We start from the raw sequence: 26,762 nt of genomic DNA, 5'->3' as shown, positions 1-26,762 counted from the left end.
TAATCAGACATCCGTTCAACTATTTTTAAGTTTTAATTAGCATTGCATTAATTATCTTTGATGAAAGGCTATTCTACCTATCCACTAGATTGAGGGAAGCATTCTTTTAATGTCTGGTTTTGCTTGAAGCTTGCTAATTTTACAATCATTTCCTTTAATCTGTGACTGGAGTTTAAAGTTAAATAACTTTCTTATAACCACAATATCTGTGGCTTTTAGTGCTTTGTTTCCTTTTATAATTGCTCCCCCTATGTTGGCAGCCTCTCTGTATCCTATTCAGCCCCAGTCCAAAAAGCAAATAAGAGATGTTCCCCCAATCTTCTTCAAAGCCACTTCATAGCACTAAATTGTATTGATTTTTTTTTGTACTCAGTTGTTGGTGTCAATTTGGGAATTGAACTCTCAACTGCTCTATGGTTGGGTATAGTTCAGGAAAGCTCTCTCTATCCCTGATCAAAACATGTGCCTTCATCCCAAATTCAGAAGAGAAAAACCTCAACTGCATCAGTGTGAACTTTAGTGCCAGCTGTTATTGCAGCTGCACCATGGGCTATTAATCATTTAAAATAAACTTGAGAAGGGACATGATTTACACCATTAAAATACTAAAAGAATGGCAACTTTGTACAGAGGGCTAGAGCACGGCTTTTTCACCTTTATTACCTGCATTCTAATCCAATTGATACTGACAACGAAAAATAATCCCTTCCCTGCTGGTTGTTTGAGACCTAAGTGAAATCAGTGTAACATCTAACTCAATGACCTGAATCTTCTGGCCGATGTGTAAAATGACGTGCGGCGATGTCAGCCGTGCGTCCCGATGTCACCACGCCTCATTCTGATCCTAAGTTCGGCTGTCAAACGCCTATTGAGGCCATTAATTAACTAATTGAACTGATTCTCAGGGGTGCCCATCCAATCTTAAGACCCTCGCATTTATCATGAAACCTCATCCCGGGGCGGGATGAGGTTTCATGAAGTGTTTATTAATTAAATAAAATCTTTTATTAAAATTCATTCACATGAGTGGACATGTCTGAATAATTTTTTCTATTTTTTTTTGAAGTTTTCATAAAGAAAATAATCTCCCTGCGGCAGCTCTGTGCCTCAGGGAGATTTCACATGAGTGAAAGAGCGCAGGTCCCGACTCTCCCTCCTCCACCCGCCTGCACAGGGAGTGCTGAGCGCTTCCGGGTGCGCGTCATACTGAGCGGGCCTTAATTGGCCTGCCCACGTAAAATGGCAGCGCGCAGCTGATTGCGGACGGCGTTCGCGGGCCCCATTCCCGCCCGGCCCGTCCGACGGGGAGAAAATTCTCCCCCGTGGAGTGCGATTCCATAACATAAAACTGCTCAAATTAACCACATTTAACTTTACAGGCTCACTCAGTAAGACCACGTAGACAGTTGCTGTTGGCAGCAAAAATAAATTGACACTAGTGTGACAGGAATGGATCTTCTGAATTTGGGAATTATGATAGTTGTGCATTTAATACTTATTCATCAATCAGGAGATATTCAAAACAGTCAGTATTGATAGCTGGTGCTGTTCATGATGGTATGTATTAAAGTGCTCTCTATATTTTTGAGGTCCATAAAAATGAAATAAAAATGTGAATACATTTGTAATTATTTTAAACATCCACTTATGCAAACATCATGCAGTGCGGGTAACACAGCCGGACCCAAATTTACTCTGTTTACCTGACCTATATGTTCCTTAGTAGATTCTGCATTAATTTTTTAAAAGGTGCCCCATACTTGTTATTGCTGCGTATTTGTTTCTTGCTACCCAAAAAATATAAATTAATTTCAGTGATGTGTCATTGTGAATCAGTATTTACATGTTGAAACAAGCTGTGGATTGCAGTATACTTTCAACAAGCTGCTATGTTTGCACTCTGCTCAATGTTGACAGTGAAAGTGCAGAATTTTCAGTTTTCTTCAGAATAAGTTTTGGCTACACATGAATTCTGTCCTTTCTATGACCATAAAGTACCCATTTCCATTGTTCTCCTCAATGTAATATATTGTGAGAAAAGGCAGAGGGATCAGTGTTAGGAGTAGGTGAAGAGTGTATCAGGATTAATATTTCCCCTGCATTGTTTCAGCATTAATGTCAATACATTCTCCCATCACAGTGAAATATTGACAGAGAGTGAAGCAATGCTGTCTTTCTGTCTGGGTGAAATTCCCCATTCAATGGAAAAATGGGAGAATGGCTGTTCCTCAGAAAAAATAATCTGTCAATGAAACTGCTTTTTCAAACATTGCATGCCTTTAAGTTGCACAATCCTGGAATCTAATTAGCATGTCAGTAATTGCAAAGAAACAGTCACTCACATTTGTTGTTGGAATCGGAGCTCTACCATCTGGTTTAAACAGGTGATATTACTTATTTTTAAAAACAGTTATTTAGCAGAGTCACCCACTGACAAAACAAGTTAAAACAAGATAAGTTTCTGATTTGAACGCAATTGGGAAACTGCACCCAAAATGCACTTGAAGTTGCGCTGTTTTAGCTGCGGTTCAGGGCCTGAAACTTCTGCTCGGCGTTCGGGGGCGGGCCCTGCTCGCTGACACTTAAAATGACGCGCGGTGATGTCGGCCATGCGTCCCGACGTCATCACGCGTCATTCTGATTTTCAGTTCGGTGGGCGCAAACAGGAGTTGGCTGCACACCCGCCGAACTGTCAAAGGCCTGTTAAAGCCATTTATCCCCTCATTATAGTCATTAATAGGGCTACCCATCCAACCTGAAAGGTTGGTGGGCAGGCAAAGAGCCCAGGCGGCCTTTGCATTTTTCATGGAACCTCATCCATGGGCGGAATGAGGTTTCATGAAGGGTTATAAGTTTAATAAAATTATTAAAATTCATTGACATGTCCCAGCTTATGTGACACTGTCACATGAGGGGGCATGTCTGAATAATTTTTTTCTTTATTTCAACTATTCATAAACAAAGTAGTCTCCCTGAGGCAGCTCCATGCCTCAGGGAGGTTTCTGTGCTCTTTCGCGTGCACACGCAAGAGCGGTCAGGCCCCAACTCTCCCTCCTCCCCCCACTCTCACAGGTAGCGCTGAGCGCTTCTGGGTGCGCGTCACGCTTGGCAGGCCTTAATTGGCCCACCCATGTAAAATGGCTGCACGCAGCTGATCACGGACAGCGAACGGCTGTGTGCCCGCCTACACCTGCTCTTGACCGGCCCGCCCAATGATGAGAAAATTCTTCCCCAAGTTTCTGATAAACTTAATTTGCATAATCAGATGAAATCTTCCATTAACCAGCTCAATTGGGCAACATAATAGCACATAACAGTATATATTTATTTCCAGTAAAAAGAGTTCCTCGATGTATTTAAGAGTAGTAACTCGGTGCGGTTTTGCTTATTAGCAAAAATATGCAATTTAATAAGGATGTCCAAACCTTCACATGTGAGAACTTGATATAAAACAACTTTAAAACAAAAACTAAACTTTTAATACTTTCATGGTGTACATTGGTCAGCTTTCTTGATTAAATTGAATATTTTATGGTCACACTTTTCATAACTTTGAAAAGGTGACTACATCTTGTGTCTGAGAAAATGAAGGCAATTTGATGAGCCTTCCCAAGCCAACACCAAAGAGTGGAATTTTGCCATTTCAAGCTGAGGGTGTGACCCAGTTGATGGACAGTGCCTGATCCAGAAGAACTGAATCTCAAACCTGCACAAAGGATTGAAAATATGGAAGTAAGTAGTTTGGGATGTTTCTCACATTTATAATTCCTTGGTCTTTTGTGCTAGTTTAGCCGATTGCACCCAGACTGTGCTATTATTAATGGTTTAAACTAGCAGAAACTATACCCCTGTAACTTTCTAATCAAACTGATTGTACCCAATGAGAACCAATGACATAATCTTCCATGGTCATGAATGGGACTTGAAGCCTTGGTTTGTTCAGCACAACAGATTTTTAACCTTGGCCACCTTGCCACTGACTTTGCAACAGTTGAGACCAATGCCAGAATTTTCTGTGCCTGCTGGCTCTGGGTGTCATGGCGAATGTGAGCGGACAATGTGGGCATCTGCATATCATTATAAATCCAGCCTGCCAGAATCATCCCTCCAGACTGGATCATCTGGGCACATTGGCATGATTGCACACCAATGTGTTTCACAACTGAACATAAGTGATGAGCAAAAAACAACAAAAATACCTGGAAAAACTCAGCAGGTCTGACAGCATCTGCGGAGAGGAATACAGTTAACATTTTGAGTCCGAATGACTCTTCAACAGAACTAAGGAAAAATAGAAAAGAGGTGAAATATAAGCTGGTTTAAGAGGGGGTGGGACAGGTAGAGCTGGATAGAGGGCCAGTGATAGGTGGAGATAACCAAAAGATATCATAGACAAAAGGACAGAGGTGTTGAAGGTGGTGATACCTGCTGAGTTTTTCCAGGTATTTTTGTTTTTGTTTTGGATTTCCAGCATCCGCAGTTTTTTGCTTTTATCATGAGTGATGTGCACCTGGTGAGCTGCACTTTGATCGGAACTTTGTGGTTTGATTGCCTACCTTGCTTTGGGCAGCACTTGTAGTCATCAGCATCAGGCTTCGCAGGCAGTAACGCATCACTTTTAGCGGAGCTCATGGGCAGGTCTTTACTTGTCAGTTCAGCTATAAGGCAGGGTTGGCTTTTCAACAGCTGCAGGGCTAGGGCTTGCTTGCAGAAGGAGAAGTGGCCTCAGGCAAGGCAAGAAGCTGCAGGGTGAGGGCACTACTGGTGAAGGAGGGTATCCTAGGGTGTGTATGGGAACCCATGTCGATCTGTGCAAGTGGCCTCAAGAAGGTGAGGGCCCAGGAGGCAGTCTCCAGAGGAGATGAGTCCACATGGAGATGTGAGGGTGTGTGAGAGAGTGATGTCCCTTGAGTTGGCAGTGAGTGAGATGCCAGTGAATGTGTGATGGGCTTGTGAGTGTGTAAGTTTAAAGTGTTGAGATGGTTGCCTTATCCTGGTGGCACGGATGAGATCATTCATCCTCTTTCTGCACTGGATGGCGAACCTCTTCTGCGCAGCACTGACACTGAACATGGCTGCCACTGCCTCCCAAGCCAGAGTGGTGAGACTGATGGGCCTCCTCTGGCCAGAGCAGGGCTAGGCAACATTGTAGCAGGCTCAAACGATGTCCAAAAGGCATTCCAGGGATGTGGCACTGAATCGGGGGGGGGGGGGGGGGGGGGGGGGGGGGGGGGTGCTGCAGTCTTCTTGCCTTTTGGAGCCATGTCTTCTGTGCAGCAGTCCTGGGCTGGAAACACAAGAGGTGTGCGCGCAGTTGCACTTTAAACATGGCACAAGTGTGAGGAAGCTGTGAGGTGACGGCGAGGTGGTGAATCAGAGGCCGCCCGCCAGCAACATGGCATGTTTCCTGGGAATGCATGATTAATGGGGCGGGAGTGCAGCAATATGACACAAAAACTCGCCAAAGCGGCCAGCGGGTATAACGTTCTTTTTCCCCATCTGTTACTTCACTTAGATCTGTTACTTCATTTAGTGCAAACCTGGGACAATTCCACCCCAAATTTTTCAGTTGGATATCAGAATTATCTGGCAAGACACCTTTCTTCCAAAAACTGGCAGAAGTTACTTTGTTTTAAAATAATCCCAAAGAGTAGGCATTTAAATGTATTCTTGATGATTCTCCATACCTATTATTTTATTAATAATGCAATAAATATTTAGGATTGATGCACAAAATCAATGTTGGATTGTTTTTTGCAGAACGACCATCATGTTTGATGATATTCACTTATTGTGAAAAAAACTTCCAAAAACCATTGTGTGCACACAATGCAGAATGTTTAGTATGAGACTTTGACAAGAACATCCTAGGCTGGATTTGGCAATCTTGATAGATTTAAGTAAATCAGAGGAATTAAACCTGAAAGCAAATAATGTTCTGAAAACATTAATAATAAATTAACATACTGCCATTTGAAATATTTACCCCCATAGTTTAACCCACTGGAAAATATTACAGAAATATATGGCAAGACCATTAATGGAACTGATGCAGTGCACATCCAATTAAAATTCTCACACCAGCATGTGGTTACTTTCGTCACAACCACTCATTTTTAAATTATACTCAATTCCTGAGACAGCCTACTTTATAAAAGCTATTTTTAGGAAAGGAATAAGGAAAGTCAGGAATGAGAGAAGGCCATTCAGCTCATAAAGGTTAATCTCTCTAGGATATTAACTCTCCAATTGACAGGCAATATGACAGTTTTGGAACTGTCGTACTGGCCATTGGGGAAGTTAATTCCTAAAGTTGATATCTACTGCAGTGGGAATTTCTGCAAAACAGCCCTTTATGGGGAACTTTGACTTAAGTCGGAAAAAATAATTTCAACTTCATATGGATAGAATCTGGCAGCTCATTTCGTTGAGCAGTGAACTGGATGCTTGAAAGCCCAGGTTTGAATTCTGTCAATGTTCACACAGTTTTTCATGCTTCTGAGGTGTCATAATGAATGCCATGTGAGGTGACAGGGAGAGTAGAGGGACTGTAGGTGTTGCACAATGACTGTAAGATCTACCTTCAGTAATATTTGCATTTGGCAAAAAAATTACAATCAGTATCTTCACACGCTACCATGTGGCAATAATGAGTAAAATCTCTCTCATTTTTTATATAGTTATAATTAGTGACAGAAATGACATAATTTGTGTTATATGTTTCCAAGAACAGTGCTTTATGCCTGTTGAACACACAAAGGTCTAAAATTTTGAAAGGACTCAGTTGCAGAATTTTCACTACAGCATGTACAACTTGCAGTTATAGAGCATCACAACTCCTTTGACAGCACCTTCTGAACCCGCGAACTCGAACACCTAGAAGGACATGGCAACAGATGCAAATTCCCCTCCAAGTCATATACTATTCTGACTTAGAACTATATTGCCAATCCTTAACTGTTGCTCAGTCAAAATCCTGGAACTATTTTTTTAAATTCATTTATGGGATGTGGGCATCACTGTCTAGGACAGCATTTATTGCCCGTCCCTAATAGGAAGGTGGTAGTGAGCTGCCTTCTTGAACCACTGCAGTCAATGTGGTGTAGGTACACATATAGTGCTGATAGGGAAGGAGTTCCAGGATTTTGACCCAGCAACAGTGAAGGGATTGCCATATATTTCCAAGTCAGGATGGTAAATGGCTTGGAAGGGAACTTACAGGTGGTCGTGTTCCCATGTGTCTGCTGCCCTTGTCCTTCTAGATGGTAGCAGTCGTGGGTTTGGAAGGTGCTGTCTAAGGAGGCTTGATGAGTTCCCGCAGTGCATCTTGTAGATGCTACACGCTGCTGCCACTGTGGACAGAATTTTCCTTGCCCGCTGGCGTTGGGCATGTTCAGCGACGTGCGCGAACAATGTGGTGAGAAGGCCAAAATTTGGATTCATAACGTCATGAAACCAGTTTGTGATTGTCTGCTCAGCTGGTCGGTGGCGGGGCCGTGTTTCCCACCATCAGATGTTGGGAACCTCATTGTATTATATTTGCATATCATTATAAGCCCAGCCCACTGGAATCATCCCCACAAGTTCAATTGTCCAAGCAATCACATCGACGTGTTTCACAACAATATATATAAGGTGTGCACTTGGTGGCCTGCAATTTGAGGGGAACTTGCAGGTGAGTGCACAGTAACTTTGTGCAGCAATCGAGAGGATCACCGGTTGGATTTCAAGGTTGAGGCAATTGGGGGAGGCGGGGAGGCAAGGGCTGCCCAGTAGTTGAGGCAACTGGGGCAGGGGGTTTGGGGGGGGCGGTGGTGGTGGTGACAAGGGCTGCCCTCTGGTTTAGGTGACTTGGTGGGGGGGGAGGTGCAGGGGCAGACCTGTGGTTGAGGTAACTTGGCGGGGTAGGGATGGGAAAAGGCTACCCTGCATTTGAAGGTAGCGCACAAGAGGATGCAGGGTGGGGGAGAGGGAAGTGGCCACGCATTAGGGAAATTGTGTATAAACTGACCATTCCTCTGCAGCTGAGACAGTTCAGACGCAGCCACATTGCTATGTCAGGAGTCGGGCCTCTAGCTTACCTGCCCACCCACTCAAGCAACGTAGAGGCATGAAAGTGCTCCAGAGCTCTTCACCCCTCAGGCATAGACTGCAAGCTAATGAGTGCTTTGTGGGACTGCAGAACAGTTAGATGACTGGGCATGTTGTACAAAAGCTGGCCTTGTGGCAGTCATTGATGGGGGTGCTCACAGATCCTTGCAAGGTCATCATCCCGGTTTGGACCAGTCTCCCCCATGGTTCAAGTTAACAGTGCAGCCTTGTAGTGCGGGTTAGGAGAATGCCTCTGCCTGAGCTGAGAGCACAGCTTGCAGTCCAATGGGCAAAGCTGCTGCCAATTGGTCAAGTGGAGTGGGGCGGAGGTGGGCGGGTTTTCGGGCAGCCATGCAGTGCACCAAACTCTGGCCATCCAAGTGGTAGCCAGCACTCTCCTGGATGCATTAAGGGGCCTTCAGACTTAACCAAGAGAGGTTCTCAGAACACCCATGCTAACCTATGCGTCTCTTTCATCCTGCAGAAGGAGTACATCAGCAGCATGGAACCCAGTGAACTAGCTTTATGCCTCATAGCGTACAGAGAGCAAAGACGACAGAGAAGAGAGTGACGGAGGCGCCTGGCTGTGCAGAGGGAGGAGCAGTACCCTAAGGAGGGGCAGCTGGGGTTCCTGCACATGCTGCCATAGAGCCCCAGTGAGCTGTCACTGGTCAGCGCCTAGCTAGACCCAGGGTTTATAGATGCTGCCTATCATTCCTGCAGATGACCGACAACCAGTGTCGCCAAAGACTGCACATGTCTAGGGAACTGGTCAGTCACATCTGCCAGCTGCTGTAGGATTTGATGCCACGGGGACATGGAGGGCATCCACTGCCCATGGCCATGACAGCGACTGTGGCACTCAATTTTTATGCCAGTGGCTCCTTTCAGGGCCCAACAGGTGACCTCTGCGGGATATCACAAGCCTCCACACACAAATGCAACCATGAGGTCACGGATGCCATCTTTGCGCATTTTTCCCAGGACCAGGAAAGCCAGGAAGCAAGAGCGTTTGGATTAGCCCAGATTTTGGGTTTCCCACAGGTGCAGGGTGCCATCGATTGTACTCACAAGGCACTCAGATCTACATCGCAACACACAGTCTACTACCACAACCACAAGGGCTTCCATTCGCTGAATGTGTGGCTGGTGTGCGACCATCATAAACGCATCCTGCAGGTCTGTGCATGGTTTCCAGGAATTATCCACAACTCCTACATTCTCAGTCGATCACAGATCCCTGACATCTTCCAGGGTCCACAGAGGCTGCAGGGTTGGCTTCTCGGGGACAAGGGCTACCCACAGAGGACGTGGCTGATGACACCTGTGTGGCAGCCTCAGATTGCAGTAGAGCGGAGGTAGATTAAGACTCATGCTGCAACTTGCAAATTGGTGGAGCAAACCATTGGGATGCTGAAGATAAGGTTCCGGTGCCTGGACTGGTCTGGTGGAGCCCTGCAATATAGTCCACAGAGGGTGTCACGCATCGTCATTGTCTGCTGCGCCCTTCACAACCTGGCACTGTGACAGGGAGAGGAGTTGGCTGAGGAGCAGATGGAGGACCTGCACATCTCCCCCAATGAGAAGAACATCGACGGAATAATGGTAAGGAGGTCCTCGAAGGCCATGATGATGGAGATGAGGCCCTCGCACTGGCCAGACAAGGCAGGCACACTAAGGAGGCCCTCATAGCTGCTGGACTTTTGAAGGATGATGACGACATGCAGTGAGGAGACACTATAGATCCTCACATCGCATCTATGAACGTTTGACTCCAGTCTGCCTTATAGCAGCGCGCATATCCTCTGTGATGATGCTCCTGTCATGGAGACACAGTGGAGGCCCTAATAGTTGCTCGATTGCAGGAGGATGACAATGACATGCAGTGAGGACACTCCATAGATCTTCACATTACCTCTGAAAATTTCTGCCTCCTGTGTGGCTGAGGGCACCTCACTTGTGCTCTGTGATCAGGGGCATATCATAAAGACGCAGCCATGAAACTTTAAAAACACCTGATCCTTTGTCCACCTTCAGCACCTGAGCCCTTCAGGAGCACAGTGTCACTGGTCACAGATGCTGAAGAGATGGGGGCCAGCCCCAGCTTAAAGGCACTGAGAGCACACAGAGAGAATGATGGAACTCTGTGACGTCTGCCCATGACATTCTGGCAGCAATGACAAGTACTATCGAGGTGCAGGCATCAGTAATGTGTCCAGGGATTGTGAGGCCGGACCATCACTTTGCAAACTTGAAGGCAGTACAGAGCACAGGGAAGAGGCTCTGGACTATGACACCTGCCTTTCTTGTGCAGAATGGTCCACATCTGAGTGACATGAACACTGCTCATCATAACAAGGAGCCATAGGCAGGGAGACATTATTGGGAGTTTATTTGCAATAGTGAACATTATGTACAAGTGATTAACACCCAGGCTGTTCAACTGCATCTTCTTAACTTTCCTAACCCTGTTGCTACGTCTTGGTGCTCCTTGGACATCCACAGCGGAGGTGGGGCAGCCTGCTGACTGCTATGCCCTGTCTGAGAGGACTTTGACGGGTGTCCTCTGGAGGGCCGAGACGTGGGGGGCCCGGGCCTGCTGTTTGGCAGTGGCACCCTCCTCGGCCTCAGAGCTGGAGCTGCTAAGGTCACAGGAAGAGAGGATTCTGCTGGGGTGGCCTGGTGGATGGCCCTGGGGTGTGCACCTGCTAATCCTCCTCCCTATGGGTGCCCGAGGGCTCCTGGCTGACTCCTTGAGGAGAAGGCAAAGCTGGAGTGAGATTGAGCTGCCCTGCCCCCCTCTCGCATATACACTGTTGGAGACCAACTATGGCATCAGCAATGGAGTTAAGACCTTGTAGCAGTGCAGGAGTGACATCCTGGACCAAGGTCTCCATGGTAGCTGCCATCCTACCAGTGTTGCCCTCGGTGTGTTGGCATGCCAGCGCCATAACCTCAGCCTGAAGATGGACGGACTCCTCCATCATGCCTTGCAACCTGAGGAATGCAGCAGACATCCCTTCCCGATGTTCCCAAGCTTGCCTTTGCAGCTCCAGCAACTGAGACAGGACTGAGTGCCAGGGACCTGGGAAGTCCCTGCCGCCACCTGCTGTGGATCAGACAGTGTGATGTGCTCACCAGAATGTGATCCAGAGGCTACTCTAAAGCTAGATCCCGCCAGATGAGCCTGTCAAGACAAGAAGAGATAATTAGTGCATGGCAGGGGACTGCGGAACAGGACACATCACTCACAGCATGGTTGTCTGATGGTAGAGCACTGCCAACCTCACTGTCAACACAGGAACAGTCCAGATCCTTGCTGGCCAGCTGGATGGCTCTATTTTCAAAGTCCATGAGGACCTTGATTTCAGACATTTCTCCACCGGTCTGCAACCTCTCCCTCTTGTTGTGTGCCAGCTTGTATTGCATGAATAGAGATGGAAAGAATGTAAGCAGGACACTTGCTAGGTCGGATGATAAATATGCTTGGCATATGTGGGTGGTGAGTGGTCCCATGAATGGGATGAGGACAATGAAGGTGTGTGTGAGAGAGTGAATGGTGATGTCCTTTGAACTGAGGGAGTGAATGTTTGTGGATGTGGTGCCAATCAAGTGGGCTGCTTTGTCCCGGATAATGTCAAGCTTCTTGAGTGTTATTGGAGCTGCACTTATCCAGGCAAGTGGAGCGTATTCCATCACACTCCTGACTTGTGCCCTGTAGATAGTGGACAGACTTTGGGGAGTCAGGAGAGGAGTTACTCGCCATGGGTTTCCTAGCCTCTGACCTGCTCTTGTAGCCACAGTATTTCTATAGCTAGTCCAGTTCAGTTTCTGGTCAATGGTAACTCCCAGGATGTTGATAGTTAGGGATTCAGCGATGGTAATGCCATTAAATGTTAAGGGGCGATGGTTAGATTCTCTCTTGTTGGAGATGGTCATTGCCTGGCACTTGTGTGGCGTGAATGTTTCTTGCCACTTGTCAGCCCAAGCCTGGATATTGTCCAGGTCTTGCTGCATTTGGACATGGACCGCTTCAGTATCTGAGGAGTTGCGAATGGCACTGAGCATTGTGCAATCATCGGCGAACATCCCCATTTCTGACCTTAAGGGCACAGTGGGTTCACCTACACTACATAGACTGCAGCAGTTTAAGAAGACAGCCCTTCTGCAATAAATGTTGCCCATGCATGAATAGAAAAAAGTCACAAGTTGCTTCAGATATAGGGGTTAAACCTGAGCAGGAATTAGTAATGTGGCCAAGGAGATATGTTTTAAAGAGATATACTTATGAGGACCTTATTGAAATTGCTGCACAATTGAACTGTAGGGATCGAGATTAGCTTACCATTTTATTTTTAAACATACTACAATGTCAGCAATAAAGGCCCATACTAAGCCAAGTGCAGTAAAAATAGATACACACTCGAATGTGGACAGTTGCAAATGCATGTTTAAGCTGTTGTACGAATGTATTTTTACCTCACGTTTACATCCAGCTGCAGGAAAATACATCAGTATGATGGGGAGAGAATAATCACAAAACATGACCATTAAATGGTAAGTCTCATAACTGCTCCAAATTATGGGTGGAAATACATGATCCACTCTACTCAGCAACAGAGACCAGAGATATGACAGGTTTGATCTCCATCTTTGCTGAGTTAACTAAAACAACACCTCACCTGCTGGCTTTCCTTGTACTCGTCTAGAATGCACCCCTTTCTCTAGTTTCTCACCTATCTTCCCCCTGAGCTCATCCAGTCCATGATACCAAGCTCCTACTCTCTTATCACCATTTCCCCATAATTCCTGAGCACCCAATTACCTTCCAGATCTCTATGTTAGCTGATATTTTGTTTCCTCTTTTCAGGTTCTGTCCTTGTGTTTTCAAAACTGCTATTAATCGCCCTTTCCTCAAAATCCCATCCTCAACAAATTGCAAACTACTCTGCCATTTCCAATCTCCCATTTCTTCTCCATAATCATTGAACATGTAGTCACTTCCCAGATCCATGTCCATCTTTCCTATAACTCCATGCTCAAATCTCTCCAGCCAGGGTCCATCTCCTACCCCACAACTGAAACTGCCCTGAAACAGCCTTAATCAATGTCAAAGTCAAAGTGAGACCTATTGTGATTTTGACCAAGATTCACTCTCACTATGTGTCTTATTCAATCTCCTTGCAGCATTTGACATGGTGAACCACACCATCCTCCAACAAACGTTTCTCCACTATTATCTAGATTAGTGGAATCGTCCAGTTCCACTCTTATCTATCAAATCATCGCCAGAGCATCTTCAATAATGGATTCTCTTCCTGTCCCCTTGAGAGTTCCCAAAGGAATTTTTCTTCCTCAACAGCGACTACACTTCATTGGTTATGAAGCACTTTGGATCATCATGAGGCATGAAAGATGCTATATAAATCTAAGTTCAATCTTTACACTATTCCCTTGCTAACATTTTCCCTCTCTCCACCCTTTTTCCTTTAAGACATTCCTTTAAACTCATCTCTTCATCCAAGCTTTTGGTCATCCTTTAAATATCTTCTTCTTTGTCTTAGTGTTGATTATTATTGACTTATGCTTCGCTGAAGCACCTTGAGATGTACTTTTCTACATAATAGGGTTGCAATTATTAGTTTTTAGAGGTTACAGTGCCATCCGTTGGAAGACGTGAGGACAGCATGCACCAATACAATGTTACTTAATGATTTCAAGGGTCTGGGAGACTAACAAGGTTACAATTCAGGTTTTCATATATTTGCAGGCTTTTCCATTGCAGCTACAATATTTCAAATGAAATGTTGAATTTCATTGAATTTGAATTCAAAGACTATGAGCATTCGCGTGGTATTTCGCTCGGCAGGCGCACACCAGAGTCGGTTGTGTGCCCGCTGATAATTGAAAGGCCTATTAAGGCCATTAACGAGTTAGTTAAAATCAAATTAACGCTGCCCGTCCAACCTTACGGTTGGCAGGCAGGTGAAAAGGCCAAGCTGCTTTTACATTTTTTTAGGAAACCTCATAAACATGAACTAAAAACTTTATCTTTGAATTAAAAACATGTCCCAGCTCATGGGGGACATTTTAAAAAAAATTTTACTGTCTTTAATATTTTTTTAAAAAGCGCTTCAATCTCCTTGAGGCAATTCCGTGCCTCAGGGAGAATGAATCACTCTTTCGTGCCCATGCTCGAACTGCGCGCCAGGCCCGCTCTCCCTCCTCCCCTCCACCCGCACAGGCAGCGCTCCTGCTCGCAATCCACACAGGGCGAGCCTTAATTGGCCCGCCCATGCGAAAACGCGGAGTGGAGCCAATCACGGGCAGTGGTCGACTTCCCGACTGCCCCTTCTGAGCTCGCCCAACGAGGGAAAAATTCTGGCCTATAATTCAAAAAAAAAAATCACCGGTGATCATTTTTGATTTATTTATTTATTTTCTTATAAGATGGAAATAGGCTATCAGTGAATTCCAAACACTTGCTTCATGATGTATGGTCACTTGGATGAGGAATTGGAGGGCACCTGAGTATGAATTTGTGCCTTCAAGTTAAGAGAGAAGAGAAGTGGGGTAAAAACAAACATGAAATTTCCATTACTCAGAAGGACAAGGGCAGAGGTGTATCTGAACATCACCATCTTCCAAATTAGCCTGATTTGGGAATATATCCTTCATTGATATGCATCATTGCCTACCTTATAGAATTGAGTGAGCACCTTCGCCACACAGACTGCAACATTTCAAGAAGGTGGCCCAGCACAAGCTTCTCCGGGCAACTAAGGATGGACTATGAATGTAGGTCTTGCCAGTGACACTCGCATCCAATGAATATATATTAAGATATATAAAATACTGTATGCCAGTTTGGAGGCAAGAGAAATAGCAGCTCGTGAACATCACTTTTTTTTTAACAAAATAATAAGTAATGATGGTGACACTTATTACTGGTGCTAAGCTTTAAGAGCAGGAAAAGACCATCAGTTTAAACAAGCCTATCACATTTTAGTTAATCTTAATTCCATCAGCCTGGCTATTTCATCATATCCTTCCTCCCTGAAAATTTATCTAATTGCCACTGCTATAATATCCATTACAATCACTTTCAATTTTGCACTAGCGAAGGGCCAATAAAATTCAACATTGCTTTTTGTCTGGTCGTTTAGCCATCTTGAGATCTCGGACAGATGTATTGTTTTCTACACTTACCATGTGGTTGATGCTGGTGAAGGGGGTATTATCTGTTACAGTCTCAAAGGGAGATCTGGCTCCACTTGTATCTGTAGGTGTGGCTACTTCCCAGCTGAAGCGAACAGTAGACTGGTTAATTCCTGCCTCGTCACAGCGTACCTTCATAACAGAGTGCTTAGGAAAATGTGTGTCACATGGTGTCACACACACCAGTGGGTAGCCAGGGGATGGGTTCTTTTTGGTTCCTTCCTTTGTCACTTCTTCAACATGATCATAATCAACCAAAGACACAACCTGGAGCGAAACAGAGAACAATAAAAATTTAAGATCAACCCAAATGTATTTCAGTTTTTAAAACACCAAATGTATATTATAGTTTTTTTACAATTCTTAGAATTTCTTAGGTGTAGCTTCATTTCTCCAGTATGCCACTACTGAACCCCGTTCTTCCTCCAAAAGTTTTAGTTGGGGTATTTCCATTCTTATCAGATCATATTGGCGATAGCAATGGCACTGGTGGCAAAACTGAAGCTGCAGCAGAACAACTGGCATAAAGTCTCCTCAACATATGAATTTCCATATACTTTCATTAATTGCTAATCCAGTGTGCTCACATCCCTGGGCTGTAACTATGGGCAGAATTGTCTGTGCCCATTGGCATCAGGAGTGTGTGGCAGCGTGAGCAGGCAATATGGCGAGAAAGCTAAAAATCGGTTTCACAACCTTGTGAAACCAGTTAGCGATCGTCTGCTCAGCCCGTTGATGGTAGGTCGTGTTTCCCGCCATTGGACGTCAGGAACCTCATTGTAATACATCTTCGTATCATTATAAGGCTAGCCTGCTGGACCCACCCCGTCATGCTGGATTGTCCATCTACACTGCATGCCGACATGTTTCACAACTGTACATAAGTGATGTGCATCTGGCATGCTGCACTTTCCTCGGGACTTCGAGGTTTGTTGGCCTGTCTTGCTTCAGGCGGCACTTGCAGTCTTCAGCTCCAAGATTTGCACTCAACATCACAGCACTTTTAGGGGGGCTCACAGGTAGGTCTCTACCTACCAGACCAGCCATACGCTGGGGGTGGTTTTGTACAGCTGCAGGGCTAGGGCTTGCTTGGGGAAGTGGGAGAAGTGGTCTCGGGCAAAGGGAGAGGCTGGAGGGTGAGGGATGTACTGAGGAAGGGGGTATCCCAGGGTGTGTGTGGAGGCACAAGTTGATCTATGCAAGTGGCCTCAAGATGGTGAGGAGGTGGTCTCCAAAGGAGATGAGGCCAGATGGAACATGTGACTGCATGTGTGAGAGAATGGGTGGCTATGTCCCTTGAGCTGGCAGTGAGTGAGATGCCAGTCAATGTGTGATGGGCTTGAGTATGTGAGCTTAGAGTGATGGATGGTAGCCTTACCTTGGTGGCACAGAGGAGATCATTCATCCTCTATCTGCATTGGATGGCCAACCTCTTCTGTGCAGCATTGACAGTGATCACTACTGTCATCGCCTACCAAGCCAGGTTGGTAATGTTGCTGCCCCTCCTGCGGCCAGAGCGGGGGGTAGAGGACATCACAGTGGGCCTCCATAGCAACCGAACAGCGCTCGAGGGACATGTCACTAAACCTGAGGGCCACGGTCTTCTTGCCTTTTGGGGCCATGTCTTATTTGCAACACTCCTGGGCTGGAAGCACTGAGAGGTGTGCGCATGGCTGTACTTTAAATGTGGTGCCTGGCATGAGGAAATGGCAAGGTGGCGGTGTGGCGGGCAAATCGGAGCCCGCCTGCCATGAAAATGGTGTGTTTCCTGGGAATGCATAATCAATGTGAAGGGTTTTGGATGATACAGCGCAAGAAACCACCATTGCGGTCGGTGGGCAAAATGTCATCTTACCTGCCCACTACCACACTTAATGCAAATCTGGGACGCTTCCGCTCTATTAATCGTGGGGGTAATTCATGCAGCATATCTTAATATTTAACTTATCCTCCTGTCTGTTTTAGATTTCAGCAGCTGGAAATTTGTGAGTGAATGTAAATTACTGCAGATTTGAAGCAAAGGAATTCCGCCCATCTCACGGACCAAGTTGGCCAGTTTTCCATATAAGAGTCAAGCAAACCTGATCAGAATGTAGTCTCCATACTGTCTGGCACACAAGAAAAGTGTAGAAATACTGTGATACTCTGCTAAGTATTGGAAATGTAGATTTCACAGATTATCTAATACAACCTGGATTAAATCTTCAGGATTCAGTATGCGTTGGCAAGTGACATGCCTACTTACAATAGGTGGCGCTGGCAAAATTAGACTTCCTGCTGCTTCCTGGTCAAGAATGGTCACTGTGGCCATGGTGATGTCACCAAGAATCGCCTCAACTGGATCATCTGGGCCCAGCACCAGAGAAAAAGATTCATGCCACTCTCTATCATCATTGGACAGGATTTCCACTTTAAATAGAATGTGGTCAATGCCTGTAGAAAAAAGAAATCAATAGAGGCAATGAGGCTACTGTGCCTACTTCTTGTAAAATCAATAGTAGTATATACACCCTTGTCTGACAAAGCTGATGTAGTTAACCGAAAATTTTGGGAGCTGGGGGCTTGAGTAAATAGGAGCAAAGACTATAGCAACACCCTCCCTTTCTTAACATTATAGCATAATTTCCTAGTGCTGTGCAACAAGCTCATTACTCCTGTATTTGCAATCAGAACAGTAGCAGATTTCCCGCCTACTATACACCCAGCCTGAGTTTCCTTCCGTTGACCTCACCTGTGCCTCCAATATTCACTGGATTGTAAAAAGTATGATTCAGCTGCAATACAAACTCATAGCTCGTGGGGGAGATGCAGTTAGAACTCAGAATGCTTTCATAGTACGGGCACAGGTTATGGATGAAGAGCAACAGGCAAAAAGCTAAATTCTGAATTCTCATTGAAAACCATAGCGTTATTATGGGTTCATTTCAATGCAATTTCAAAACTAATACAGGGATGAGAGTGGCCAAAGACAAAAATGCCTGTAAATTTGCGGTTGAAGACAAAAAGGTCTGAAATATTTTTGTGGTAAGGAATCACGTACACATTTTAGAACAAAGCAACAAGTTCAATGCAGCTTGAGGGACCAGAAAATCATAACAATTTTTATTATCTGTGATGAAATGCAAATAGTTCTAAGCCACTTCAAATAGGTGGAAGTGCAAAAGTACCTTGAGGGAAATGCAGTTGGGCTCATTTTTGAACTCCAGACCTAACAGTTACCTGATGTGGCCAAGATGCTGACTTTCCAGTTACTTCATTATAATGGAACAGAATAAAAACCTTACTGAAATATCAGGGATACCTGAGAGGGAGGAGAAGGAAGCAAGGGAGTGGGGGGGGGGGGGTGGGGGGGTTGGGGTGCAGAGAAGGAGGGAGGAGGAGTCGGGGTGGGGGAGAAAGAAAACAGTGGGAGCTGTGCATTAACCACAGTGTGAGCGCCGCAGCACATCCCCAGGTGAGTGCTGTTTCCAGTCTGATGTGGGGGGACAGCCATTGGGATTTTGGGAGTAGGTATGGAGCAGAGTTGGGAACAAGTACCCCATCTCCCTCCCATACTAATCACGTCCTCAATACCAAACCCCAGCCCCACTCCATCAGCAAAGTCTGCATGGCGCACTTGGTACCTAAGCTGTGATTGCCTCACAGACTGACATAGCACTCACCTCGCTCAACATCATCATCTCTGTTTAACAGATGATAACTTACCAATGGCTTAATGCAGTATCACTGGAAGCAAAGAGGACTCCAGTTCTCTGGGAGTACCTCAAGCTGCAAACATGGATGGCAGCAATGTCTGGCCTGGCGCAAGGCTGAATGACAGCTCCTCCAGGCATGCTCCGGATTCGTTACTGGCAGATGCTCCGTCCTCTTTTCTCATTTTCTGATTCTTCTCCTCAGCCTTCTGGAGGATGTTGAATGATTGATGACAGCATAGCTGAAAGTCTCTTGCATGACGGTCATGGGATCAGCCCCAGAATAGCTGCTCAAGACCTTCCAATCACAAGAGACCTTGCTGCTCCTTGAATCATAGACTCTGTCTCTGGAAGTGCAGCAAGAGCGGGAGCAGGGAGACTGTAATTGGAGGAGCTGGAGCAGCGAGTGTGGGAGAGACAGAGCTGCTCCTCTAATCACAACTCTGCAGTCCGTTCCCACTTTCACTGACTGACAGCACAGTTGTGATTTTTTTTAAGCCCTGAAAGTCACAATATGTATGTAAAATGGCAGGTTTCTGATACGCCATTGTTGGAAACCCACCAAATGGCAGAAATTTCTCATTCCTGCTAATAGAAGGTTGTATTTTCTTAGTTCTGAAGAAGAGTCATATTGGACTTGAAATGTTGATTCTGTTTCTTACTCCATATATGCTGCTATAGATGCTGCCAGACCTGCTGAGGTTTTCTAGCATTTTCTGTTTTTATTTCATACTCTTATGTCACTCTTGAAATGAGTTAGTTTGCATTTTACTGGTTTTTTTGTTGTCCTGATTTAGTGGCCTTTAGTTTTATTGCTTTATTTGGTAGCTGATGTTTAGTGCCCTTAATTTGCTCCACCATGCTGGTGGGCCAGTGTGTTGTGCAAGAACCTGAACAATCTATCTGACCCTAGTGATTGCCTTTAACTACAGTATCTGAGTGTTATCACATAGCTCCAGAGGTCAGACTTCACACTTGGGATATCGCATGCACTCCAATGTTTTTTTTAAAACAGGTCAATTGATTGGCAGAGTACAATCAAATAACCATCTCACCCAGTTAATCTGATACAGAAAGCATATGCTGATTATAAATCTTTTTAAATGCTGTGACATTACTCACTGGGGCTAAATTTAAGGACCCTGCTCTTAGGGTTGTAGTCAATGCCTGACTGGGCTGATCCATCCCGGGTGCTGCAGCGAACTTTTGAAGTCCTGTTCTGGTCTCCCTTCCTAATCACTTTGACATTCAGTATAGCGATGCCATCAGGGCCTGGGGGCTCATGCACCTGGTACGTTGCCTCCTCAAATTCAATTGTTGGGGCTTGAAAAGGAAACATCAAAATAAAGTGTGCATTAGAATAGAATTAAAGTTAAAAAACAGATCAATGTAAACGATTTGCTGCAAGTTAGAACAAAGCATCAACATCTCAGACTTAGACTGCACCCAATTGTACTTTATGTTAAGTGATAACTTTCTTAAAACTTGAAGTATTGAGGAACCCTTCCTGTTTATCCCTGATTAATTTATTTTCTGATAAATCACTTGCTGATCCAATAGTTAGTTAGAATTTTGCAAGTTGATTTTCCTGTTGAACATTTGACAATATTATTAATGAAACAATTAAGCCAACAATGTTTGCACACATTTAACCATGTGAGAATGGGAAGGGACTATTTGTGGTCTTTTTACTGCCTTGTTTACACCATAAAATAGCAGCAGCAGTAAGGAAATGGGTCTGCCTTTAGTATTGCTCTGCATATTATAGTACAAGTCTATAAAGGCTGAAGTATAAGAGTGTAGTGATTATGCAAAGCCTTTACAATACACCAGCCAGACCACACTTGAAGCACTGCATTTATTTCTCACCAGTGCCTACAAAACATTAGCTGGAGAGAGTGTAGAGAAGTGTTAAAAATAACCCAGGCCTCAACTGATGCCTTTGGGACAGGGTCTGACACTTACCCTGTCCCTGCCCACTTGAAACCTGCTCCCAGTTTACTCCATCACATGCAATAGGAGGTTTTTAATGAGAAACAATATAGCTGAAGAAGATATGAAATAGGAGCAGGCCCTTCAATCCCTCAAGCCTGCTTCACCATTCAATAAGATTTTGGTTGATCTGATCATGGCCTCAACCCCACTTTCCTGCCTGCCTTCTATAACCTTGACTCCATTGTAGAGCAAAAATCTCTCTAACTCAGCTTTGAATACATTCAACGACCCTCTGAGAAAAGAAATTCCTCCTCATCTCACCTTAAACGAGAGACCTCTAATTCTGAATCTATGCCCCCTGGTTCTCAATTCCCCTAAAAGGGGAAGCATCCTCTCAGAATTTACCCTGTCTAGCCCCTCAGAATATTATATGTTTCAATATGATCACCTCTCATCTTCTAAACTCCACTGAACATAGACCTAACCTGCTCAACCTTTCCTCATAAGAAAAACCCCTCATCCCAGGAATCCACCTAGAGAACCTTCTGTGAACTACTTCTAACGCAAGTGTGTCCCTCCTTAAATAAGGAGGCAAAAACTGTACACTGTACTCTAGGTGCAGTCTCACTAATGCTCTGCAGAGTTGCAGCAAGGCGTCCCTACTTTTATACTCCAACCCCTTTGAAATAAAGGCCAACTTTCCATTTACCTAATTACTTGCTGTACTTGCATGTTAACTTTTTGTGATTCATGTATGGGGACACTTAATTCGCTCTGTACCACAGCATACTGTAGTCTCTCTCCTTTGAAATAATTATCTGCTTTTCAATTCTTCCTATCAAAGTGGACAATCTCAGATTTTCCCATATTATATATTTAACATCCATATATCTCTTTGCAGATTCCTTGTGCCCTCCTCACAATTTGCTTTCCTACCTATTGTTAGCAAATTTGGCTACAATAAACTCTGACCCTTCATCCAAGTCATTAAAAAGATTGTAAATAGTCGATACCCCAGCACCGATTCCAATGGAAACCCACTAGTTACAGTTAGCCAACTTGAAAATAACCCATTTAACCAGTCTCTCTGCTCCTTGTTAGTTAGCCATCCCGCTAACCATGTTAAAATATTACCTCCAACATCATATGCTTTTGGTATAGTAACATTTATGTGGCACCTTATTGAGTGTATTTTGGAAATCCAAATATACTACTTCTACCGCTTCTCCTTTAACCATTCTGTTTCTTACATTTTCAAAGAGCTCTAATAATTTTGGCAAACATGATTTACATTTTATTAAAGCATATTGACTCTGCTTCAGTATATTATGATTTTCTAAATATCTTGCTTTGTTTCCTTAAAAAAGCATTCCAGCATTTTCCCAATGACAGGTGTTAGGCTAACTGGCTTATTGTTTCCTGTTTTCTGTCTTCCTCGTTTCTTGACTAGAGGTGTTACATTTATGGTTTTCCAACCTGCTGGGACCTTTCCAGAATTTTGGAAGATTACAATGAATTCACTCATTCTGCAGTCACTTCTTTTAAGACCCTAAGAGCAGGATCTTCCCCCCCATCAGGGGGGTTATGTGGGAGTGGGCAGGTTGCCGATTAGCACCCCCGGTCAGGGGCGCGCCGTGATTTTATGTGGGCGGGCCAATTAAGGCCAGCCCAGCTTGACATCTGCCAGGAAGCGCTATGCGCTCCCTGTGCACGCGGGGAGGTGGGTATTCCCTCAGCTGGGAGTGCGCGCGAAAGAGCGCACAGATCTCCCTGAGATAAGTGCTGCCTCAGGGAGATCGGCTCAGGTTTGAAAGTTCCAATACAGAAGGGTAAAATAATTACTGACATGTCCACTCATGTGCCACTGTCACATCAGCTGGGACATGTCAATTTCTTTCACTTCATGAACATTTTAAATCCCTCGTGAAACCTCATCCCGCCCGTGGATGGGGTTTCATGTTTTTTCTAAAGGCCACCTGGCCTCCTTGCCTGCCCGACAAACTTAAGGTTGGGCAGGCAGGTCCATTAATTACCTTAATTACTTTTTAAAAGGCCTTAAGTGGCCATTGACAGTTCGGCGGCACACAGCTGAGTTGGCTGCGTGCCCGCCAAACTGATAATCTAAATGATGCGTGGTGATGTCGGGACACACGCCCAATGTCACCCCGCGTCATTTTGCGTATCGGTAAGCGGGCCCCATCCCCGTTCACCGACCGGAAAATGCAGGCCTATGGTGTAAGCCATCATGTCAGGGGACTTGTCAGCCTTTACTCCCATTAGTTCTCCTAGTACTCTCTACTGGTACATTTTCTCTAGCGATAGGTTTAAGCTCCTTTATCCCTTCTGTGCCTCGGTTTTCTGCTATTATCGAGATACTTATAGTGTCTCCTACCATGAAGACAGATACAAAATAATTGTTAAATGTCTCTGCCATTTTCTTTGTTTCCCGTTATTAATTCCCCAGTTTCAACCTCTAAGAGACCAATATTTATGATAGCTATCTCTTCCTTTTTATATAACTGTAGAAGCTCTTACGATTTCTTTTTATATATCTTGCTAGTTTACTCTTACATTCTAATGTTGCCCTCTATTTTATTTAGCCCTCCTTTGCTGGCTTCTAAAATTTTCCCAATCTTCTGGCCTACTAATAATCTTCGCATTATTGTACGCTTTTTCTTTCAATTTGGTACCATCCTTAACTTTCTTAGTTAGCCATGAGTAATTCATCTTTCTCACAGAGGCTTTCTTTCTCAATGAAACATTTCTTTGTTGAAAATGATGAAATATCTTATCTGTCTGCCACTGCCACAACTATTATATTCCTTTTTATTTACAATCTTACTTTTTAACCTATATCCCCAGTCTACTTTAGCCAACTCTGTCTTCATACCTTTGTAATTGCCTTTATTTATGCTTGAGACACTAGTTTCAGATCCAGATTTCTCACCTGCAAACTGAATTTGAAATTCTATCATGTTATGATCACTCTTATCCAAGATATCGCTTACCATGAGGTCATTAATTAATGCTGTCTGATTACACATTACCAGGTCTAAAATAGCCTGTTCCCAAGTCAGTTCTGGAATGTATTGTTCTGAGAAACTGTCCTAAATACGCTCCATGAAGTCACCCTCAAGGCTACCTTTGCCGATTTGATTTGCCCAATCTATAAGAAGATTACAATCACCCACAATTATTGCAATATCTTTTTTACAAGCTCCCATTATTTCTTGATTTATACCTTGTCCTACAGTATAGGCACTGTCAGAGGCCTATTAGCTACTCCAACCAATGTCTCCTTTCCCTTGCTACTTCTTATCTCCATCTAAACTGCTTCTATATCTTGATCTTCTGAGCCAAGATCATTTCTTACTACTGTACTGATCTCATTATTTATTAATAGAGCTGCCCCATTTCCTTTTCCTTTCTTCCTAAAACTCAGAAATGTCAAATACGCTTGAATATTCAATTCCCAGCCTCGGTCACCTTGTAACTATGTCCCTTTAACAACTATCATATCATACCCACTTATTTCTGTTTGTGCTGTCACTTCATCTATCTTGTTTCAAAAGCTGAAATTCAAATAAAGAGGCCTTAATTCTGTCTTTTTACCACCTTTTTCTGTTCTGGCTCTATTTATTGGTGCACTCTTATGTTTGTATGATCTGCACTTTCCTGTCACATACTGATTATCAATACCTGCAGTGCCACCCTGAACTACTGCCATGTTCTTTCCCATTAACCTTCTAAACCTCACCTCATGTGAATCCCCCCTCCTCCACACTATTTCAGTTAAAACTCTCTCTACAATCCTAGTTATTTGATTTGCCAGAAGACTAATCCCAGCATGGTTCAGGTGAAAGCTGTCCCAACAGTACAGCTCCTTCTTTCCCCAGTACTGGTGGCAATGGCCCATGAATCAAAACCTTTTTCTCCGCACCAATCTTTAAGCCGCACATCAACTCTCTAATCTTATTTATCCTAATTTGCTGGACACTCAGGTAGTAATCCAGTGATTATTCCCTTTGGGGTTCTTTTTTAATGCACCCCCAAGCTGCTCATAATCCCTTCAGAAAACCTCTTTCTTAATCCTACCCATGTCATTGGTACTCACATGGACCACAGCAACTGGATCCTTCCCCTCAAAGTTCCTCTCAAGCCTGAAGAAATATCCATCACTCTGGCACTGGACAGATAACAGCCTTCGGGATTTGTGCTCTTGGCAGCAGTGAACAGTACCTAACCCCCAAACTATACAACTACTACATTCCTTTTTATTCCCCCACTTGAATGGCTCTCTATACCACAGTGCTGAAATCAGTTTACTCATCCTCCCTGCAGCACCTGCACTCCTCTACACAGTCTGACCCGAACATCATACCTGTTTGACAAGTGCAGTGGCTGAGGCTTTTCCAGTGCTACCTTCTGGATCTCCACCCCTGCCTCACTCTTATTACACACTCTTGTTCCTGACCATAGACCAAATCTTAACCCAATGGAAGTGACTGCCTCCTGGAACCAAGTGTTGAGGTAACTTTCCCCCTCCCTGATGCATCACAGTAACAAAGTTTGGACTCTAGGTCATCAACTCTGACCCAAAGTTCATTGAGCTGCAGACATTTACTGCAGATATGGTCACTGTAGATCATATTTGTGTACATCAGCACTATGCTGCAACACATCACCTGTCCTGCCATCTCTTCTGTATTCTGCTTAACTAATTAGGCTTTCAAGTTTTGAGATATTACTCATTGATTATTTGTAGTTATATCAACTAGTTAAGCTATAAATTTAATACAACGCTTGTATCTCCTGTGTTGTAGTTTAAGCTAATGCCCTGGTTTAGAGAAAAAAACCCAGTTAAATTCGCCAATCAACCACCTACCTGCTCAAAGAATTAATGCCTCTAGACCTCAGATCTCAGGTCTTACTGTCTGTCACTCCCTGTCTTGGACCACTCTTTATCTTGTAAAAGACCAGAACAGCACTTCTTCCTTCTTAGAATTCCTCACTCACCAAATTTCTGAGTTTACCACTTTGCCAAAGCTGTACTCCATCAAGCTGGCCTCCAGGCTACTTATTCTGTGCATTAGCAAAAGCTTCCTGTTTTTATACAAAAGAGAATTCCAAAGACAAAACAGGTGGGTGCATTGGACACCTTTCAAGTTGGGTCTGGACACATCATCTGTATTAAAGAGGCATAAGGCTACCAAACCTACTTTGAGGCTGTTAACGCCAAGCGAAGGCAGTGAAAATTGACCCCCTACATCTTGGCAATCTTGATCTTGACCTTCATTTTCTACCATTTTGTAGAAGAACAATGTTCCTGTATATAACACAATCTATAAATTACAAGTAGCTATAATGATAAGGCATAATCTACAGCCATTTAACACCTAAAAAGATTCTTAAAAAAAACAAAGTAGCTTACCATCTTCATCATTTGATATGGTTATAGTGGCTACATCATTTTTTCCAACTTTGGCTCCACTCCAATGATTTCCCAAGGGGTTGCCCAGGTGGAGCTGGAACTTTTCCTCGGGCTCAAAGATCGTATCATCATTTATCAACACTGTGCAGTTCTTCACCTGTTTATTTCAAAGGTAGACATTAGAGAACATAAAAAGTGTTTCTCTTCAAGTGGAGGCTTTATTTCCGACATACTGTTTAGCTGGAGTTTAGTGCTTTCAAAATATATATCTTCTTAGGTTAAGCAGCAGCAGTCATTCTCATAAATGGAGCTCGAGTTCCCACCAACCTATTTCTACCCAGCATCTAGTTATACAACCCAGAAATCATAGCAGAGAATTCCTACTGCATACATCT

At 44.2% G+C, this 26,762-nt stretch overlaps 1 protein-coding gene across 1 annotated transcript in view; it reads right to left on the bottom strand.

The window, feature by feature from the left end:
- Window positions 1-26,762, bottom strand: part of fras1 (Fraser extracellular matrix complex subunit 1) — a 398,900-nt gene that overhangs the window by 39,200 nt on the left and 332,938 nt on the right. The window contains exons 60-63 of the mRNA XM_041181003.1: window positions 26,368-26,524; window positions 20,124-20,324; window positions 17,555-17,742; window positions 15,301-15,576 (exon numbers count right to left, since the gene is read on the bottom strand). Coding sequence (XP_041036937.1) covers window positions 15,301-15,576; window positions 17,555-17,742; window positions 20,124-20,324; window positions 26,368-26,524 — 822 coding nt within the window. The remainder of the gene's footprint in view (window positions 1-15,300; window positions 15,577-17,554; window positions 17,743-20,123; window positions 20,325-26,367; window positions 26,525-26,762) is intronic.

This window comes from Carcharodon carcharias, chromosome 1, assembly GCF_017639515.1.
Source record: "Carcharodon carcharias isolate sCarCar2 chromosome 1, sCarCar2.pri, whole genome shotgun sequence".
NCBI classification, from domain to species: Eukaryota; Metazoa; Chordata; class Chondrichthyes; order Lamniformes; family Lamnidae; genus Carcharodon; species Carcharodon carcharias.
The sequence above is the reverse complement of the archived record's forward strand: the minus strand, read 5'-3'. Positions and strand labels throughout refer to the sequence as shown.